This window comes from Anolis sagrei, chromosome Y, assembly GCF_037176765.1.
Source record: "Anolis sagrei isolate rAnoSag1 chromosome Y, rAnoSag1.mat, whole genome shotgun sequence".
In the NCBI taxonomy this organism is placed as follows: domain Eukaryota; kingdom Metazoa; phylum Chordata; class Lepidosauria; order Squamata; family Dactyloidae; genus Anolis; species Anolis sagrei.
The window spans coordinates 82,998,569-83,021,443 of record NC_090035.1 but is presented as its reverse complement, the minus strand read 5'-3'; the positions used below and the strand labels follow the sequence as shown (position 1 = coordinate 83,021,443).

Below are 22,875 nucleotides of genomic sequence, written 5' to 3'. Positions count from 1 at the left end.
AGTTGGGAGAGACCCCCAAGGGTCATCCAGTCCAACCCCCTTATTTATGTTAGGCAAGAAAAGCACCATCAAAGCCTTCCCGACAGATGGCCATTCAGGACCTGAACCCTAGAATCCTAGAGTTGGGAGAGTGCCCCAAGGGTCATCTAGTCCAACCCCTTTATTTCTGTCAGGCAAGAAAAGCATCAACAGATGGCCATTCAGAACCTGAACCCTAGAATCCTAGAGTTGGGAGAGACCCCCAAGGGCCATCCAATCCAACCTCCTTATGTCTCTCAGGCAGAAAAAGCACCACCAAAGCCTTCTCAACAGATGGCCATCCAGTCTCTGAACCCTAAAGTTGGGAGAGACCTCCAGTCCAACCCCCTTATTTCTGTCAGGCAAAAAAAAAGCACCAACAGATGGCCATTCAGAACCTGAACCCTAGAACCCTAGAGTTGGGAGAGACCCCCAAGGGTCATCCAGTCCAACCCCCTTATTTCTCTCACGTGGAAAAAGCACCATCAAAACCCTTCCAACAGACGGCCACCCAGTCTCTGAACCCTAGAAACTTAGAGTTGGGAGAGACCCCCAAGGGTCTTCTAGTCCAACCCTCTTATTTCTGTCAGGCAGGAAAAGCAGCATCAAAGCCCTCCCAACAGATGGCCATCCAGTTTCTGAACCCTAGAACCCAAGGGTCATCAAGTCTAACCCCCTGATTTCTGTCAGGAAGGAAAAACACCAACAGATGGCCATCCAGTCTCTGAACCCTAGAACCCTAGAATTGGGAGAGACCCCCAAGGGTCATCCAGTCCAACCCCCTTATTTCTGTCACACAGGAAAAGCACCATCAAAGCCCCTAGCAACAGATGGCCACCCAGTCTCTGAACCCTAAAGTTGGGAGAGATCCCCAAGGGCCATCCAGTCCAACCCCCTTATTTCTGTCAGGCAGGAAAAGCACCATCAAAGCCCCTCCCAACAGATGGCCACCCAGAATCTGAACCCTAAAATCCTACACTTGGGAGAGACCCTCAAGGGCCATCCAGTCCAACCCCCTTATTTCTGTCAGGCAGGAAAAGCACCATAAAAGTGTTCCCTACAGATGGCCATCCAGTCTCTGAACCCTAGAGTTGGGAGAGACCCCCAAGGGTCATCTAGTCCAACCCCCTTATTTCTGTCAGGCAAGAAAAGCACCAACATCCAACCTTGCCATTCTAATGAGGCTTTTAAGCAGAGTCTGAACGGCCATCTGTCAGGAAGGGTTGTGTTGTGGTGCAGGTGCCAGGGCAGGGATGATTTTCAGCCTCCAGGAAGCGAAAGGAAGGGCCTTTTGAGCAAACAGGGGGGGGGGGGGGGGAGGCGGCCTTTTGCTTAGAGAAACAGGAGCGGGGGCCACGGTCCCTTCCTTCCCTTGTTCCATCCGGCCCTCGAATGAGCCGCTTTTGCCAGGAAACCAGGGCGGGACCAAGGGAGCAAAGTCCTGGAACGTGTCCTTAACAGAAACCGACGGCAATAGAAACATGGATCATTCTCTCCATCGCAACCTGCCATCAGACTCACTTTATGGGATCTATGATATCATTCAGATCATAGTTCATAGGGTCCAAAGGTGCGTCACGCGTCTATAGGGCTGGGATCAAATGACTTGCAAGGACCAACCCAACAGTCCCAATTTACACCGCAGAATAAATGCAGTTTTGATCCCACCTGGACTGCTGATGGCTCAGTGCAATGGGATACTGGGAGTTGTAGTTTTAACAAGGGTCCAAGAATGCAAACTGCACCTCCAAAGATTCCCTAGCAATGAGATATTGCGACCAAAAGGGTGTCAAACTGCATTAATTCCACAATCTAGATGCACTTTGTATCTCACTTTCTCCAAGAGTGCAAACTACAACTCCAAGGATCTCCTAGCAATGAGATATCGCGACCAAAAGGGTGTCAAAACTGGGAGTTGTAGTTTTAACAAGGGTCCATGAATGCAAACTGCAGCTTCTAGCAATAAGATGTTGTGACCGAAAGGGTGTCAAAACTGGGAGTTGTAGTTTTAACAAGGGTCCATGAATGCAAACTGCAGCTTCTAGCAATAAGATGTTGTGACCGAAAGGGTGTCAAAACTGGGAGTTGTAGTTTTAACAAGGGTCCATGAATGCAAACTGCAGCTTCTAGCAATAAGATGTTGTGACCAAAAGGGTGTCAAAACTGGGAGTTGTAGTTTTAACAAGGGTCCATGAATGCAAACTGCAGCTTCTAGCAATAAGATGTTGTGACCGAAAGGGTGTCAAAACTGGGAGTTGTAGTTTTAACAAGGGTCCATGAATGCAAACTGCAGCTTCTAGCAATAAGATGTTGTGACCGAAAGGGTGTCAAAACTGGGAGTTGTAGTTTTAACAAGGGTCCATGAATGCAAACTGCAGCTTCTAGCAATGAAATATAGCAAACAAAAGGGTGTCAAAACTGGGAGTTGTAGTTTTAACAAGGGCCCAAGAGTGCAAACTGCAGCTTCTAGCAATGAGATACTGTGACCAAAAGGGTGTCAAACTGCGTTAATTCCACAATCTAGATGCACTTTGTATCTCACTTTCTCCAAGAGTGCAAACTACAACTCCAAGGATCTCCTAGCAATGGGATATTGTGACCAAAAGGGTGTCAAAACTGGGAGTTGTAGTTTTAACAAGGGTCCATGAATGCAAACTGCAGCTTCTAGCAATAAGATGTTGTGACCGAAAGGGTGTCAAAACTGGGAGTTGTAGTTTTAACAAGGGTCCATGAATGCAAACTGCAGCTTCTAGCAATAAGATGTTGTGACTGAAAGGGTGTCAAAACTGGGAGTTGTAGTTTTAACAAGGGTCCATGAATGCAAACTGCAGCTTCTAGCAATAAGATGTTGTGACCGAAAGGGTGTCAAAACTGGGAGTTGTAGTTTTAACAAGGGTCCATGAATGCAAACTGCAGCTTCTAGCAATGAAATATAGCAAACAAAAGGGTGTCAAAACTGGGAGTTGTAGTTTTAACAAGGGCCCAAGAGTGCAAACTGCAGCTTCTAGCAATGAGATACTGTGACCAAAAGGGTGTCAAACTGCGTTAATTCCACAATCTAGATGCACTTTGTATCTCACTTTCTCCAAGAGTGCAAACTACAACTCCAAGGATCTCCTAGCAATGGGATATTGTGACCAAAAGGGTGTCAAAACTGGGAGTTGTAGTTTTAACAAGGGTCCATGAATGCAAACTGCAGCTTCTAGCAATAAGATGTTGTGACCGAAAGGGTGTCAAAACTGGGAGTTGTAGTTTTAACAAGGGTCCATGAATGCAAACTGCAGCTTCTAGCAATAAGATGTTGTGACTGAAAGGGTGTCAAAACTGGGAGTTGTAGTTTTAACAAGGGTCCATGAATGCAAACTGCAGCTTCTAGCAATAAGATGTTGTGACCGAAAGGGTGTCAAAACTGGGAGTTGTAGTTTTAACAAGGGTCCATGAATGCAAACTGCAGCTTCTAGCAATAAGATGTTGTGACCGAAAGGGTGTCAAAACTGGGAGTTGTAGTTTTAACAAGGGTCCATGAATGCAAACTGCAGCTTCTAGCAATGAAATATAGCAAACAAAAGGGTGTCAAAACTGGGAGTTGTAGTTTTAACAAGGGCCCAAGAGTGCAAACTGCAGCTTCTAGCAATGAGATACTGTGACCAAAAGGGTGTCAAACTGCGTTAATTCCACAATCTAGATGCACTTTGTATCTCACTTTCTCCAAGAGTGCAAACTACAACTCCAAGGATCTCCTAGCAATGAGATATTGCGACCAAAAGGATATCGAAACTGGGAGTTGTAGTTTTAACAAGGGCCCAAGAGTGCAAAATGCAGCTCCAAGGATCTCCTAGCAATGAGATATTGCGACCAAAAGGGTGTCAAAACTGGGATTTGTAATTTTAACAAGGGCCCCAAGAGTGCAAACTACAACTCCAAGGATCTCCTAGCAATGAGATATTGTGACCAAAAGGGTATTGAAACTGGGAGTTGTAGTTTTAACAAGGGCCCAAGAGTGCAAACTGCAGCTTCTAGCAATGAGATACTGTGACCAAAAGGGTGTCAAACTGCGTTAATTCCACAGTCTAGATGCACTTTGTATCTCACTTTCTCCAAGAGTGCAAACTACAACTCCAAGGATCTCCTAGCAATGAGATATTGCGACCAAAAGAGTGTCAAAACTGGGAGTTGTAGTTTTAACAAGGGCCCAAGAGTGCAAACTGCACCTCCAAGGATCCCCTAGCAATGCGACCTAAAGGGTGTCAAACTGTGTTAATTCCACAGTGTAGATGCACTTTGTATCTCACTTTCTCCCTCTTAAGGAGACTCAAAGCAGCAAACAAGTAAAAATGGCACAATCTATACATTAAAACCTACAGTATGCAATATAGAATTACATATCAGTAACATAATAATGATAATGATGATGATAATAATAATAATAATAATAATCTGGTTTGAGTATTCAAATATTTTGCAATTCAAGGGAAATTTAAAGCCAATAATAATAATAATAATAATAATAATAATGTGGTCTGAGCATACAATTATTTTGCAATTCAATGGAAATTAAAAGCCAATAATAATAATAATAATAATAATAATAATAATGTGGTCTGAGCATACAATTATTTTGCAATTCAATGGAAATTAAAAGCCAATAATAATAATAATAATAATAATAATAATAATGTGGTCTGAGCATACAATTATTTTGCAATTCAATGGAAATTAAAAGCCAATAATAATAATAATAATAATAATTTGGTCTGAGCATTCAAATCTTTTGCAATTCAAGAGAAATTAAAAGCCAATAATAATAATAATAATAATTTGGTCTGAGCATTCAAATATTTTGCAATTCAAGAGAAATTAAAAGCCAATAATAATAATAATATGGTCTGAGCATTCAAATATTTTGCAATTCAAGGGAAATTAAAAGTCAATAATAATAATAATAATAATATGGTCTGAGCATTCAAATATTTTGCAAATCAAGGAAAATTAAAAGCCAGTAATAATAATAATAATAATAATAATAATAATAATATGGTCTGAGCATCCAAACATTTTGCAATTCAAGGGAAATTAAAAGCCAATAATAATAATAATAATAATAATATGGTCTGAGCATTCAAATATTTTGCAATTCAAGGGAAATTAAAAGCCAATAATAATAATAATAATAATAATAATATGGTCTGAGCATTCAAATATTTTGCAATTCAAGGGAAATTAAAAGCCAATAATAATAATAATAATAATAATAATAATGTGGTCTGAGCATACAATTATTTTGCAATTCAAGGGAAATTAAAAGCCAATAATAATAATAATAATAATAATAATAATAATGTGGTTTGAGCATTCAAATATTTTGCAAATCAAGGGAAAAAGCCAATAATAATAATAATAATAATAATAATAATAATAATAATATGGTCTGAGCATCCAAATATTTTGCAATTCAAGAGAAATTAAAAGTCAATAATAAAAATAATAATAATAATATGGTCTGAGCATCCAAATATTTTGCAATTCAAGGGAAATTAAAAGCCAATAATAATAATAATAATAATATGGTCTGAGCATACAATTATTTTGCAATTCAAGGGAAATTAAAAGCCAATAATAATAATAATAATAATGTGGTCTGAGCATACAATTATTTTGCAATTCAATGGAAATTAAAAGCCAATAATAATAATAATAATAATAATTTGGTCTGAGCATTCAAATATTTTGCAATTCAATAGAAATTAAAAGCCAATAATAATAATAATATGGTCTGAGCATTCAAATATTTTGCAATTCAAGGGAAATTAAAAGTCAATAATAATAATAATAATAATAATAATAATATGGTCTGAGCATCCAAACATTTTGCAATTCAAGGGAAATTAAAAGCCAATAATAATAATAATAATAATAATAATAATAATAATATGGTCTGAGCATTCAAATATTTTGCAATTCAAGGGAAATTAAAAGCCAATAATAATAATAATAATAATAATAATATGGTCTGAGCATTCAAATATTTTGCAATTCAAGGGAAATTAAAAGCCAATAATAATAATAATAATAATAATAATAATAATGTGGTCTGAGCATACAATTATTTTGCAATTCAAGGGAAATTAAAAGCCAATAATAATAATAATAATAATAATAATGTGGTTTGAGCATTCAAATATTTTGCAAATCAAGGGAAATTAAAAGCCAATAATAATAATAATAATAATAATAATAATAATATGGTCTGAGCATCCAAATATTTTGCAATTCAAGAGAAATTAAAAGTCAATAATAAAAATAATAATAATAATATGGTCTGAGCATTCAAATATTTTGCAATTCAAGAGAAATTAAAAGTCAATAATAAAAATAATAATAATAATATGGTCTGAGCATCCAAATATTTTGCAATTCAAGGGAAATTAAAAGCCAATAATAATAATAATAATAATAATAATAATAATATGGTCTGAGCATCCAAATATTTTGCAATTCAAGAGAAATTAAAAGTCAATAATAATAATAATAATAATAATAATATGGTCTGAGCATTCAAATATTTTGCAATTCAAGAGAAATTAAAAGTCAATAATAAAAATAATAATAATAATATGGTCTGAGCATCCAAATATTTTGCAATTCAAGGGAAATTAAAAGCCAATAATAATAATAATAATAATATGGTCTGAGCATTCAAATATTTTGCAAATCAAGGGAAATTAAAAGCCAATAATAATAATAATAATAATGTGGTTTGAGCATTCAAATATTTTGCAAATCAAGGGAAATTAAAAGCCAATAATAATAATAATAATAATAATATGGTCTGAGCATCCAAATATTTTGCAATTCAAGGGAAATTAAAAGCCAATAATAATAATAATAATAATGTGGTTTGAGCATTCAAATATTTTGCAAATCAAGGGAAATTAAAAGCCAATAATAATAATAATAATAATAATAATAATAATATGGTCTGAGCATCCAAATATTTTGCAATTCAAGAGAAATTAAAAGTCAATAATAATAATAATAATAATAATATGGTCTGAGCATCCAAATATTTTGCAATTCAAGGGAAATTAAAAGCCAATAATAATAATAATAATAATATGGTCTGAGCATTCAAATATTTTGCAATTCAAGGGAAATTAAAAGCCAATAATAATAATAATAATAATGTGGTTTGAGCATTCAAATATTTTGCAAATCAAGGGAAATTAAAAGCCAATAATAATAATAATAATAATATGGTCTGAGCATTCAAATATTTTGCAAATCAAGGGAAATTAAAAGCCAATAATAATAATAATAATAATAATATGGTCTGAGCATCCAAATATTTTGCAATTCAAGGGAAATTAAAAGCCAATAATAATAATAATAATAATGTGGTCTGAGCATTCAAATATTTTGCAAATCAAGGGAAATTAAAAGCCAGTAATAATAATAATAATAATAATAATAATAATATGGTCTGAGCATCCAAACATTTTGCAATTCAAGGGAAATTAAAAGCCAGTAATAATAATAATAATAATAATAATAATATGGTCTGAGCATTCAAATATTTTGCAATTCAAGGGAAATTAAAAGCTAAATAATAATAATAATAATAATAATAATAATAATAATAATAATGTGGTCTGAGCATTCAAATATTTTGCAAATCAAGGGAAATTAAAAGCCAGTAATAATAATAATAATAATAATAAGAATAATAATAATATGGTCTGAGCATCCAAACATTTTGCAATTCAAGGGAAAAAGCCAATAATAATAATAATAATAATAATAATAATAATAATAAATATTTGTTTCTCTTTTTAATGTATATAAAATATAATTATATATAGGTGATAATGATTGATCATAATAATAATATGGTCCGAGCATTCCAATATTTTGCAATCGGAAGGGAAATTACAAGCAAACGTTGGATTTGGGGTGTTGGTGGCATTATTATTATTACTATTAGTAGTAGTAGTAGTATTGTTATGCTGAAAAATGAGCATTTCTAAGGGAACCAAAAGGGTGGTTTCAAACAGGATACATTGCAATCTAGACCTTCCGTAATGCTTTGCGGTCAACAAGAGCTCCGATTCTGGAAACTCCGTGGCCGGGGGCCAACTTTGCAGCTTCCTTTTTGTGCCATTTGCATGCCTTCTCCTTCCATTTGCATCCATTATCTCGGGTTTCCTGCTCCGATGCAAGTCCCTGGGAATTAAATTTGATACCTCTATTACTAATGGCCACAGCTTAATGTGGGATCCTGGGAGTTGTAGTTTGGCAAGCTTTGGTAGGGAAGGCTGAAAAAAAATTACCTTGAGAAACTACAAATCCCATTATTCCATACCAAGCGGCTGAAGAGCACTCTTGGGTAGGGAAAGCTAGAGGACCTTGGGAAAACTACAAATCCCACAATTCCGTACCGGTTTGACTGGCACCAAAACTACATTGATTCTCTAATGCATCCAAAAAGGAATTTGCTATTATTTGGCAGGGAAAGCTAAAAGACCTTAGGAAAACTACAAATCCCATGATTCCGTACCAGTGTAGAGGGAGCCAAATGGAGTTTGGTCCTCTTTGGCAGGAAAACTACAAATCCCATGATTCCATATCAAGCGGCTGAAGAGAACTCTTGGATTGAGAAGGCTAGAGGACCTTGGGAAAACTACAAATCCTATGATTCCATACCAGTTTGACTGGAGCCAAAACTACATTGATTCTCTAATGCACCCAAAAAGGAGTTTGCTAATTTTTTTTGCAGGGAAAGCTAAAAGACCTTAGGAAAACTACAAATCCCATGATTCCGTACCAATGTAGAGGTAGCCAAAGGGAGTTTGGTCCTCTTTGGCAGGAAAACTACAAATCCCATGATTCCATATCAAGCGGCTGAAGAGAACTCTTGGATTGAGAAGGCTAGAGGACCTTGGGAAAACTACAAATCCTATGATTCCATACCAGTTTGACTGGAGCCAAAACTACATTGATTCTCTAATGCACCCAAAAAGGAGTTTGCTATTATTTGACCGGGAAAGCTAAAAGACCTTAGGAAAACTACAAATCTCATGATTCCATACCAGTGTAGAGGCAGCCAAAGGGAGTTTGGTCCTCTTTGGCAGGGGAACTACAAATCCCATGATTCCATACCAGGGTAGAGGCACCCAAAAGGAGTCTGGTCCTCCTTGGAATGGAAACTACAAATCCCATGATGCAGTGCCAATCTACAGAGGGGCGCTCCTGGGCAGGGAAGGCTCAAAGACCTTGGGAAAACTACAAATCCCATGATTCCGTACCAGTTTAAGAGGGGCCAAAGCTGCATTGGTTCTTCAGTGCAGATGCACCCAAAGAGAAGTTTTCTATTATTTGGCAAGGAAGGCTAAAAGACCTTGGGAAACTACAAATCCAATAATTCCATACTAGTGTAGAGGCTCCTTCAAAGGAGCTTGGTCCTCATTGGCACGGAAACTACAAATCCCATGATTCAATGCCAAACTGCAGAAGGGCACTCTTGGGCCAGGAAGGCTAGAAGACCTTGGGAAAACTACAAATCCCATGGTTTTGTACCAGCTTAAGAGGGGCCAAAGCTGCATTGATTCTCCAGTGCAGATACACTCAAAAAGGAGTTTACTATTATTAGGAAGGGAAGGCTAAAAGACCTTGGGAAAACTACAAATCCCATGATTCCGTACTACAGTAAATGAGGTCTAAACTACATTGGTTCTTCAGTGCAGATGCACCCATGAAGATGTTTGCTAATATTTGGCAGGGAAGGTTAAAAGACCTTAGGAAAACTACAAATCCCATGGTTTTGTACCAGTTTAAGTGGGGCCCAAACTGCATTGGTTCTCCAGTGCAGATGCACCCAAAAAAAGGAGTTTGCTATTTGTTGGCAGGGAAGGTTAAAAGACCTTGGGAAAACTACAAATCCCATAATTCTGAGGCATCTTAAATGGGGCCTAAACTGCATTGGTTCTTCAGTGCAAATGCACCCATGAAGATGTTTGCTAGTATTTGGCAGGGAAGGTTAAAACACCCTGGAAAACTACAAATCCCATGATTCTGTACCACCGTAAATGGGGTCTAAACTACATTGGTTCTTCAGTGCAGATGCAACCCAAAAACGATGTTTGCTATTATTTGGCAGGGAAGGTTAAAAGACCTTAGGAAAACTACAAATCCCATGGTTTTGTACCAGTTTAAGTGGGGCCCAAACTGCATTGGTTCTTCAGTGCAAATGCACCCATGAAGATGTTTGCTAGTATTTGGCAGGGAAGGTTAAAACACCCTGGAAAACTAGAAATCCCATGATTCTGTACCACCGTAAATGGGGTCTAAACTACATTGGTTCTTCAGTGCAGGTGCACCCAAAAAGGAGTTTGCTATTATTTGGCAGGGAAGGCAAAAAGACCTTGGGAAAACTACAAAACCCATGATTCCGCACCAGTTTGACAGCATTTGTCCTCAAGTGTAGATCCACCTGAAGTTTCTGAGATCTCAGCAATTACCGCAAAACATCTATAACTGTCACTACTGAGATTGGAAACTTCCTTTTCCGAAGCCGGTAGAGATGGGAGTGAACTCTATTTGTCTTTCTGCAAATCTTTCTAGGAAAGTGAACATTCGAAACTGGTAAATAAGCCTGTCGAAATTTAGGCCCTCCAGGTGTTTTAGACTGCAACTCCCACCATTCCTAACAGCCTCAGGCCTCTTCCTTTCCCCCCTCAGCTGTTTACAACCACAACTACAACTCCCCCTTACAACTACAACTCTTAGATGATTTCCACCGGAGTGGAAATCATCTCTCGGACAGATGGTGAGCTATTCAACCTCAGCAGACTGAAAGCCAAAACCAAGGTTACAACAACATCTGTTATAGAACTCCAGTATGCTGATGACAACATCGTCTGTGCGCATTCAGAAGAAGACCTACAAGCGGTCATTGCTAATAGTCAACATGGATTTATCAAAAACAAGTCATGCCAGACTCATCTGATCTCTTTTTTCGATAGAGTTACAAGCTGGGTAGATGCGGGGAATGATGCCGTGGATGGAGCATGACTGGATTTCTGGAAGACCTTAGAATAGAATCATAGAATCATAGAATCAAAGAGTTGGAAGAGACCTCCTGGGCGATCATCCAGTCCAACCCCATTCTGCCAAGAAGCAGGAATATTGCATTCAAATCACCCCTGACAGATGGCCATCCAGCCTCTGTTTCAAATTTTCCAAAGAAGGAGCCTCCACCACGCTCCGGGGCAGAGAGTTCCACTGCTGAACGGCTCTCACAGTCAGGAAGTTCTTCCTCATGTTCAGGTGGAATCTCCTCTCTTGTAGTTTGAAGCCATGGCTCCCTTGCGTCCTAGTCTCCAGGGAAGCAGAACACAAGCTTGTTCCCTCCTCCTCCCTGTGACTTCCTCTCACATATTTATACATGGCTATCATATCTCCACTCAGCCTTCTCTTCTCCAGGCTAAACATGCCCAGCTCCTTTAGCCGCTCCTCATAGGGCTTGTTCTCCAGACCTTTTATCATTTTAGTCGCCCTCCTCTGGACACATTCCAGCTTAGAGTCAATATCTCTCTTGAATTGTGGTGCCCAGAATTGGACACAATATTCCAGGTAAAGTGGTCTAACCAAAGTGGAAGAGAGGGGTAGCATGACTTCCCTGGACCCAGACACTAGGCTCCTCTTGATGCAGGCCAAAATCCCATTGGCTTTTTTTGCTGCCACATCACATTCCTGGCTCATGTTTAACTTGTTGTCCACGAGGACTCCAAGATCCTTTTCACACGTACTGCTCTTGAGCCAGGCACCATTGTCCCCCATTCTGTCTCTTTGCATTTCGTTTTTCCTGCCTAAGTGGAGTATCTTGCATTTGTCCCTGTTGAACTCCATCCTTCCTTCCTTTTCCCACGGCGACATGCAATATCATCCACATTCCCTTCTGTGTTTGTGATTGAGCGAGACCATTATGGGGTAGATCTCATGACATTGCATTGTCTCCCTATTTGAAAGCAGCCTTTTCCACTCCTAACACGGGAGAGAGGAAGAATATAAAGAGAGAGGAGGATGGAGAGGAGCCAAGGGAGCGGCAAAGGCGGAAAGGACAAAGGCAATCTATCTCAATAAAAAGGTCATGTTCCTTTGTGGGATGAACAGAACTCAAAAACCACTGGACGAATTGACACCAAGTTTGGACCCAAGACACCTAACAGCCCAATGTATGTCCTTCACTAAAAAAAATTGGTTTTGTCTTTTGGGAGTTGTAGTTGCTGGGATTTATTAGTTCACCTACAATCAAAGAGCATTCTGAACTCCACCAACGATGGAACTGAACCAAACTTGGCACACAGAACTCCCATGATTAAGAGAAAACACTCAAAGGGTTTGGTGGGCATTGACCTTGAGTTTGGGAGTTGTAGTTCACCTACGTCCAGACACAAACAATGATGGATCTGGACAAAACATGGCATGAATACTCAATATCCCCAAATATGAACACAGATGGAATTTGGGGGAAATAGACCTTGACATTTGGGAGTTGTAGTTACTGGGATTTATAGTTCACCTACAATCAAACCCCACCAACAATAGAATTGAGCCAAACTTCCCACACAGAACCCCCATGACTAAGAGAAAGTACTGAAAGGGTTTGGTGGGCATTGACCTTGAGTTTGGGAGTTGTAGTTCACCTACATCCAGACTCAAACAATGATGGATCTGGACCAAACTTGGCACAAATACTCAATATTCCCAAATATGAACACAGATGGAATTTGGGGGAAATAGACCTTGACATTTGGGAGTTGTAGTTACTGGGATTTATACTTCACCTACAATCAAAGAACATTCTGAACTCCACCAACAATGGAATTGAACCAAAATTGGCACACAGAACTCCCATGATGGAGAGAAAACACTGGAAGGGTTTGGTGGGCATTGACCTTGAGTTTGGGAGTTGTAGTTCACCTACATCCAGAGAGCACTGTGGACTCAAACAATGCCGGATCTGGACCAAACTCTACACAAATACTCAATATGCCCAAATGTGAACACTGGTGGAGTTTGGGGAAAATAGACCTTGACATTTGGGAGTTGTAGTTACTAAGATTTATAGTTCACCTACAATCAAACCCCACCAACAATAGAATTGGGCCAAACTTCCCACACAGAACTCCAATGACTAAGAGAAAATACTGGAAGGGTTTGGTGAGCATTGACCTTGAGTTTGGGAGTTGTAGTTCACCTACATCTAGAGAGCCCTGTGGACTCAAACAATGATGGATCAGGACCAAACTTGGCACGAATACTCAATATGCCCAAATGTGAACACTGGTGGAGTTTGGGGGAAATAGACCTTGACATTTGGGAGTTGTAGTTGCTGGGATTTATAGTTCACCTACAATCAAACCCCACCAACAATAGAATTGGGCCAAACTTCCCACACAGAACTCCTATGACTAAGAGAAAATACTGGAAGGTTTTGGTGGGCATTGACCTTGAGTTTGGGAGTTGTAGTTCACCTGCATCCAGAGAGCACTGTGGACTCAAACAATGATGAATCTGGACCAAACTTGGCACGAATATTCCATATGCCCAAATATGAACACAGATGGAGTTTGGGGAAAATAGACCTTGACATTTGGGAGTTGTAGTTGCTGGGATTTATAGCTCACCTACAATCAAACCCCACCAACAATAGAATTGGGCCAAACCTCCCACACAAAACTCCAATGACTAAGAGAAAGTACTGGAAGGGTTTGGTGGGCATTGACCTTGAGTTTGGGAGTTGTAGTTCACCTACGTCCAGACACAAACAATGATGGATCTGGACCAAACTTGGCACAAATAATATTCCCAAATATGAACACAGATGGAATTTGGGGGAAATAGACCTTGACATTTGGGAGTTATACTTACTGGGATTTATAGTTCACCTACAATCAAACCACACCAATAGAATTGGGACAAACTTCCCACACAGAACCCCCAAGACCAACATAAATTCATAAATTCACACACACACACACACACACACACACACACGTATATGACAGACATAGTATCATAGATTTGAGAGGGACCCCTAAAGAGGGACACTTATATGTTGCATGTTCCAGAGTAGGCAAACCTGACAAAGAAACAAGAAATACTGTTTACCCACAAGCAGAAAGAAATTGCATATATTTTCCAGATCACCAGACTGGGCCACGGCAACACCTGCCAAGGGACAGCTAGTAATAATAATAATAACAATTAAGATATAGATAGAGGAACGAATGCTCAGACTATGATGATTTTTGCATCGCAATCGGGCACTTGTTGCACGGGACCATCAAATGTTGCAAAATGTGCAAACCGGGAAGGTGGTGACTCACGTTTGTTGTCATCATTTCAACCGACAAAGGGTTGCAAAACAGGTTGCCGACTCTGACCTGCCCTTAACATAACCTTATTACCCCACGACAAAAACCTCCATCATTTCCATCGAAAGTTGTCTTACCTTGTATCGGGTCCTCCCTTTGTGTCCTAAAAAGACCTCTCACATTAAGTTTGATCCAAAACACACACAGGAAAAAACCCCATTGCACAAAATAACTGATGTGTGTATTGAGATGCTTTGGGTCTTGATCCAGAGATGGAAAATGGGGAAGAAACAATAACAACAACAACAACAACAATAATAATAAATGGTCTGAGCATTCAAATATTTTGCACTCCAAGGGGAATTACAAGCAAACACTGAGTTTGGGATGTTGGTGGTATTATTCTTTCTATTGTTATTGTTATTGGGTTGTTGTAGGTTTTTTCGGGCTATATGGCCATGGTCTAGAGGCATTCTCTCCTGACATTTTGCCTGCATCTATGGCAAGCATCCTCAGAGGTAGTGAGGTAGTATGGCAAGCATCTGAGGATGCTTGCCATAGATGCAGGCGAAACGTCAGGAGAGAATGCCTCTAGAGCATGGCCATACAGCCCGAAAAATCCTACAACAACCCAGTGATTCTTGCCATAGATGCGGGCGAAACGTCAGGAGAGAATGCCTCTAGACCATGGCCATACAGCCCAACAAAACCTACAACAACCCAGTGATTCTTGCCATAGATGTGGGCGAAACGTCAGGAGAGAATGCCTCTAGACAATGGCCATATAGCCTGAAAAAACCTACAACAACCCAGTGATTCCGGCCATGAAAGCCTTTGACAATATGTTATTGTTATTGTTTCAACAACAACAACAGCAAATGGTCTGACTATTCAAATATTTTGCACAACAACAATAATAAATGGTCTGAGCATTCAAATATTTTGCACTCCAAGGGGAATTACAAGCAAACACTGAGTTTGGGATATTAGTGATATTATTCTTACTATTGTTGTTGTTATTATTGTTTTTGTTTCAATAACAACAACAACAACAATTGGTCTGACTATTCAAATATTTTGCATTCCAAGGAGAATTACAAGCGAACACTGAGTTTGGGATGTTGCTGGTATTATTATTACTATTGTTGTTGTTGTCGTTATTGTTGTTTCAATAACAACAACAACAACAACAATAGGTCTGAGCATTCAAATATTTTGCATTCCAAGGTGAATTACAAGCAAACACTGAGTTTGGGATGTTGGTGGTATTATTCTTGCTATTGTTGTTGTTATTGTTGTTGTTTAAACAACAACAACAACTGGTCTGAGCATTCCAATATTTTGCACTCCAAGGGGAATTACAAGCAAACACTGAGTTTGGGATGTTGGTGGTATTATTATTACTATTGTTGTTGTTGTCATTATTGTTGTTTCAATAACAACAACAACAACAATAGGTCTGAGCATTCCAATATTTTGCACTCCAAGGGGAATTACAAGCAAACACTGAGTTTGGGATGTTGGTGGTATTATTATTACTATTGTTGTTGTTGTCATTATTGTTGTTTCAATAACAACAACAACAACAATAGGTCTGAGCATTCAAATATTTTGCACTCCAAGGGGAATTACAAGCAAACACTGAGTTTGGGATGTTGGTGGTATTATTATTACTATTGTTGTTGTTGTCATTATTGTTGTTTCAATAACAACAACAACAACAATAGGTCTGAGCATTCAAATATTTTGCACTCCAAGGGGAATTACAAGCAAACACTGAGTTTGGGATGTTGGTGGTATTATTATTACTATTGTTGTTGTTGTCATTATTGTTGTTTCAATAACAACAACAACAACAATAGGTCTGAGCATTCAAATATTTTGCACTCCAAGGGGAATTACAAGCAAACACTGAGTTTGGGATGTTGGTGGTATTATTATTACTATTGTTGTTGTTGTCATTATTGTTGTTTCAATAACAACAACAACAACAATAGGTCTGAGCATTCAAATATTTTGCACTCCAAGGGGAATTACAAGCAAACACTGAGTTTGGGATGTTGGTGGTATTATTATTATAGAATCATAGAATCAAAGAGTTGGAAGAGACCTCATGGGCCATCCAGTCCAACCCCCTGCCAAGAAGCAGGAATATTGCATTCAAATCACCCCTGACAGATGGCCATCCAGCCTCTGTTTAAAAGCTTCCAAGGAAGGAGCCTCCACCACACTCCGGGGCAGAGAGTTCCACTGCTGAACGGCTCTCACAGTCAGGAAGTTCTTCCTAATGTTCAGATGGAATCTCCTTTCTTGTAGTTTGAAGCCATTGTTCCGTGTCCTAGTCTCCAAGGAAGCAGAAAACAAGCTAGCTCCCTCCTCCCTGTGGCTTCCTCTCACATATTTATACATGGCTATCATATCTCCTCTCAGCCTTCTCTTCTTCAGGCTAAACATGCCCAGTTCCCTAAGCCGCTCCTCATAGGGCTTGTTCTCCAGACCCTTGATCATTTTAGTCGCCCTCCTCTGGACACTTTCCAGCTTGTCAATATCTCTCTTGAATTGTGGTGCCCAGAATTGGACACAATATTCCAGATGTGGTCTAACCAAAGCAGAATAGAGGGGTAGCATTACTTCCTTAGATCTAGACACTATGCTCCTATTGATGCAGGCCAAAATCCCATTGGCTTTTTTTGCCGCCACATCACATTCCTGGCTCATGTTTAACTTGTTGTCCACGAGGACTCCAAGATCTTTTTCACACGTACTGCTCTCGAGCCAGGCGTCCCCCATTCTGTATCTTTGCATCTCATTCTGTATCTTTGCATCTCCCCCTCTCTCTCCATCCATCCATCAATCTCATTACTATTGTTGTTGTTGTCATTATTGTTGTTTCAATAACAACAACAACAACAATAGGTCTGAGCATTCAAATATTTTGCACTCCAAGGGGAATTACAAGCAAACACTGAGTTTGGGATGTTGGTGGTATTATTCTTACTATTGTTGTTGTTGTTTGCATGCCACTTTCTCTCTCTCAAGGTGATTCAAAGTGGCTAACAAATTAAATTGTGCAAACATTAAAAGAGAATTAAATGAGGAACTTATTAAAAACAGTTCAAACCAATAAAATTGCCAAAGCCATTGAATACCTGTTGAACACAACATAAAACGCCACCATCCTACTTAAAACACATGCATTTGGCATTACAATTACAATTATGAAAAAAAAGGTCCAAAGATGGAGAAAGCACACATTTGCATAACACAACACTCCTCAAAATTGCATTTTAGAAAATCGCCCCATGGAAAGACAGAAACACACGAAGGAGCACATCACATCGCATTGAGCAACAGCCCCAGATGGGTCAAACAGCATTATTAAATCTCACAGGAAGCGGATCTTGCATGGATTGGATCACACTTTATGCAGGATTTGGAGGTGAAAGAAGGCTCACAAAGTTTCGTTTGTCGGCTCCAGGGAGAAAAGGTTCCCAAAGCACAGCAAAAAGATGGGCTCCATTGCATGCACTCTTCCACCAATATATATAATATATATTGTATATTGTATAGGAGATGTCTATCAGTCGATGCTGATATATATTAGAATAGATTATCAGTACAGAATCGTATTTCCATGATTGGGAAATGAGAGTGATGGATTTTCAATAGTATAAATCTTGCCAACACATATATACACGTTTTCACATCTGTTTATCTATTCATCCATCCATTGATCCATTAAATCAGTCTGTCTATTTACCTACCTATTCATCCATCCATCCATCCATCTATCCAGCTATCCACCCATCCATCCAGCTATCTCACTCTTTCCATACAGCTATGTATCTTTCCATCCATCTCTCTATCTTTCTTTACCTATATCATCCATCCATCCATCCATGCATTCAGCTATCTCACTCTCTCCATACAGCTATCTATCTATCTGTCTGTCTGTCTGTCTGTCTGTCTGTCTGTCTGTCTCTCCTCCCCTTTCTCCATCCATCCAGCTATCCATCCAGCTATCCATCCATCTATCTACCCATTCAGCTATCCATCCATCCATCCATTCATCCATCCATCTATCCATCCATCCATCTATCTATCCATCTGTCTCTCCCTCCCCCCCCCTCTCCATCCATCCATCCATCCATCCATGCATTCAGCTATCTCACTCTCTCCATACAGATAGCTATCTATCTATCTATCTATCTATCTATCTATCTATCATCTATCCATCCATCCATCTGTCTCTCCCCCCTCTCCATCCATCCAGCTATCCATCCATCCATCTACCCATTCAGCTATCATCCATCCATCCATCCATCCATCTATCCATCTGTCTATCTATCCATTTGTCTCCCCCTCTCCCCCTCTCTCTCCATCCATCCATCAATCCATCCATCTAGTTATCCATCCATCCAGCTACCTCACTCTCTTCCTACAGCTATGTATGTATGTATCAATCCATCTCTCTCTCTGTCTCTCTCCATCCAGCTACCTCACTCTCTTCCTACAGCTATATATGTATGTATGCATGTATGTATCAATCCATCCAACTCTCTCTCTCTATCTATCTATTTCTATCCATCCATCTATCCATCCCGCCAGCCAGCCATCTCACTCTCTCCTTACAGCTATGTGTATCTATCTATCCCTTTCTGTCTTTCTTTCTACTCTAACTATCGATTCACCCACCCATCCAGCTATCTCTTCTCTCCATCCAGCTATGTATGTAACCATCCATCCATCCACCACATCCAGAGACCTCTCTCTGTGTCTGTCTGTCTGTCTGTACTATCTATCTATCTATCTATCTATCTATCTATCTATCTATCTATCTATCTATCTACTCATCCATCTATCCAATTATCTATCTATCCAGCTATCTCTCTCCCCCATCCAGCTATTCAGCTGTCTATTGAACTCTCTCTCTCTCTTTCTCTCTCCATCCATCCATTCATCTATCCACTCATCCATCTATCCATCTATCTATCTATCCAGCTATCTCTCCCTCTCTCCATCCATTTATCTATCCAGCTATTTCTCTCCTCCATCCATCCATCCACCCATCCATCCAGCTATTCAGCTGTCTATTGAACTCTCTCTCTTTCTCTCTCCATTCATCTATCCACTCATCCATCTATCCATCTATCTATCTATCCAGCTATCTCTCCCTCTCTCCATCCATTTATCTATCCAGCTATTTCTCTCCTCCATCCACCCACCCATCCAGCTATTCAGCTGTCTGTTGAATTCTCTCTCCATCCATCCATCCAGCTATCTCTGTCTCCACCCATCCATCCAGCTATCTCTCCCCCCATCCACCCACCCATCCATCCATCCAGCCCACCAGCCAGCCATCTCTCTTCCCCATCCATCCATCCATCCAGCTATCTCTCTCCCCATCCATCCATTCAGCTATTTCTCTCCCCATCCATCCATCCATCCATCCATCCATCCATCCATCCATCCATCCATCCATCCATCCAGATATCTCTCCCCCCCCCCACCCACCCACCCAGCCAGCCAGCCAGCCAGCTATTCAGCTGTCTATTGAACTCTTTCTCTCTTTCTCCATCAATCCAACCATCCAGCTATCTCTCTCCCCATCCATCCATCCATCCATCCAGCTATCTCTCTCCCCATCCATCCATCCACCCATCCATCCACCCATCCATCCATCCATCCAGCTATCTCTCTCCCCCAGCCAGCCAGCCAGCTATTCAGCTGTCTATTGAACTCTCTCTGTCTCTCTCTCTCCATCCATCCATCCATCCAGCTATTTCTCTCCCCATCCATCCATCCATCCAGCCAGCCAGCTATTCAGCTGTCTATTGAACTCTCTCTCTCTGTCTCTCTCCATCCATCCATCCATCCATCCATCCATCCTTCCATTTATCTATCTAGTGATTCAGCTGTCTATTGAACTCTCTCTCTCTCTCCATCCATCCGTCCATCCAGCAATCTCTCTCTCTCCATCCACCTACCAATCTACCAACTATCTATATCTCATGACATGTCTACAGAGAAGTCTCCAAAACCCAACTTCCCTCCAAAATCTCTTATAATCATGACCTAGAATTATATTAAGAGTTTGAAGGGACCCTAAAAGGCTATCTAGTCCAAGCTGCAGGAATACACAACCAAACCTTCCTGAAAGATGCCCATCCAACCTCTGCTTAAAGATCACCTGAGGCATGAATTGATTGATTGGTAAATAGATTGATACTTCTTTCTTGCAACAGATAATAAGAGTGGGTGATTTAGAGGGGATTTAAGGACGAGATCTGTACGAGGAACCGACGGACAGCGACATCAAGACTCAGGCGCAAGGCATAAGAGATGCCTTGAGGGTTCAAAACATGCAAAAGAGAGAAGGACGCATCGTATTGATTATCGTGATTGGAAGGCTCAAGGGAGACGGAGTATATGCTTCGAAGAGAAGATTGGAACGCATGCAGAAATGCAAGAAATCGGATTTCTTGGGTGGGAGAATCAAGGGGACGTTGGCAGACGGCGTCCCAGGAAGACAGAAAGTGGGATCGTACACAAAGGAGGTGGAAATCAACCGGGAGAGATTAGGAAGGGATGCCGTGAGTCCCTCGCTCTGCAACTCACTCTTGCAGAAGAAGGCAGAGGCATGCAACTCGCAAGATACTCACCCACAACCTCAATCTTCTGGGCTCGCGTTTCACTGCGTCCAGTCTGGTCGTTGGAAGCCGTGCAGTTGTAGTAGCCGGTGTCGTCCAGAGTCAGGTTAAAAGGTGTCAAGTTGCTCCCTTGGAAGACTTTGCCCTCCCCGTAATGCCAAGTGTAGTTTGCAAGCGGGTTGGAGTCCGCACTGCAGGAGAGGCTGAGCAGGTCGCCCGTTTTGTAACGCGTTTTGTCGGGGAGGATGAGGGGGACGCCGGGCCCATCTGGAGCGGGTACAGGAGAGCAAGGTGACCGGCCTTGGAAGGGTTTGGAAGGGACGCAAAGGAGCACCAAGGCACCCAGGGACCCCTCAAGGCCATCCAGTCCAACCCACTTTCTGCCAGGCAGGACGACACCATCAAAACCCTCCCAGTAGGTGGCCATCCAGTTTCTGTTGGATCATAGAACCCAAGTGTTGGAAGGGACCCCTAAAGGCCATCCAGTCCAACCCCTTTCTTCCAGATGGGATGACACCATCAAACCCCTCCCAATAGATGGCCATCCAGTTTCTGCTGGATCATAGAACCCAAACGTTGGAAGGCCATCCAGTCCAACCCCTTTCTGCCAGGCAGGACAACACCATCAAAACTTTCTCATCAGATGGCCATCCAGTTTCTGCTGGATCATAGAACCCAAGCATTGGAAGGGACCCCTAAAGGCCATCCAGTCCAACTTCTTTCTTCCAGATGGGATGATGCCATCAAAGCCCTCCCAATAGATGGCCATCCAGTTTCTATTGGATCATAGAACCCAAGCGTTGGAAGGGGCCCCTAAAGGCCATCCAGTCCAACCCACTTTCTGCCAGATGGGATGACACCATCAAACCCCTCCCAATAGATGGTCATCCAGTTTCTGTTGGATCATAGAACCCAAACTTTGGAAGAGACCCCTAAAGGCCATCCAGTCCAACCCACTTTCTGCCAAGCAGGAAGGCACCATCCGATCCCTCCCGATAGATGGCCAAGACTTCTGTAGAATCCTAGAGTTGGAAGGGACCCTCAATGGCAATCCAGTCCAGATCCATCCCATCTGCTAGATGGGATGACATCATCAAACCTCTCCCAATAGATGGCCATCCGGTTTCTGTTGGAACATAGAACCAAACATTGGAAGAGACCCCTAAAGGTCATCTTTTTCTGCTAGGCAGGAAGACACCATCTGATCCCTCCCGACAGATGGCCATATAGTCTCTGTTTAAAGAGTGCCATAGAATCCCAGAGTTGGAAGGGACCCCTAAAGGCCATCTAGTCCATTACGATCCCTCCCAATAGATGGCCGTACAGCCTCTGGTAAAGAGTGCCATAGAATCCTAGAGTTGGAAGGGACCTCTAAAGGCCATCTAGTCCAGCCCCTTTCTGCCAGATAGGAAGACATCATCAAACCTCCCCCAACAGATGGCCATCCAGTTGTATCGCAAAACCTGAAAGTTGGAAGGGACCCCTAAAGGCCGTCCAGTCCAACCCCTTTCTTCCAGGCAGGAAGAACCATCCGATCCCTCCTGACAGATGGCCATAGAGCCTATGTTTAAAGACTTAAAGGGATGGTTTGCAATATATGAAGCTTGGGTTCCCTTCAGGACACATTAGTATGGATATTATTATTATTATTATTATTTTCTTTTAATTTCCCTTAAATTGCAAAATATTTGAATGCTCAGACCAAATTATTATTATTATTATTATTATTATTATTATTATTATTATTGGCTTTTAATTTCCATTAAATTGCAAAATATTGGAATGCCCAGATCTTATTATTATTATTATTATTATTATTATAACAAGATGAG

At 40.6% G+C, this 22,875-nt stretch overlaps 1 protein-coding gene across 2 annotated transcripts in view; it reads right to left on the bottom strand.

Moving 5' to 3' along the window:
* LOC137095056 (carcinoembryonic antigen-related cell adhesion molecule 5-like) overlaps positions 1-22,875 on the bottom strand; it is a 77,031-nt gene that overhangs the window by 35,227 nt on the left and 18,929 nt on the right. For both annotated transcript variants that reach the window (XM_067461245.1, XM_067461244.1), the window contains exon 4: positions 21,056-21,310. In XM_067461245.1, coding sequence (XP_067317346.1) covers positions 21,056-21,310 — 255 coding nt within the window. The remainder of the gene's footprint in view (positions 1-21,055; positions 21,311-22,875) is intronic.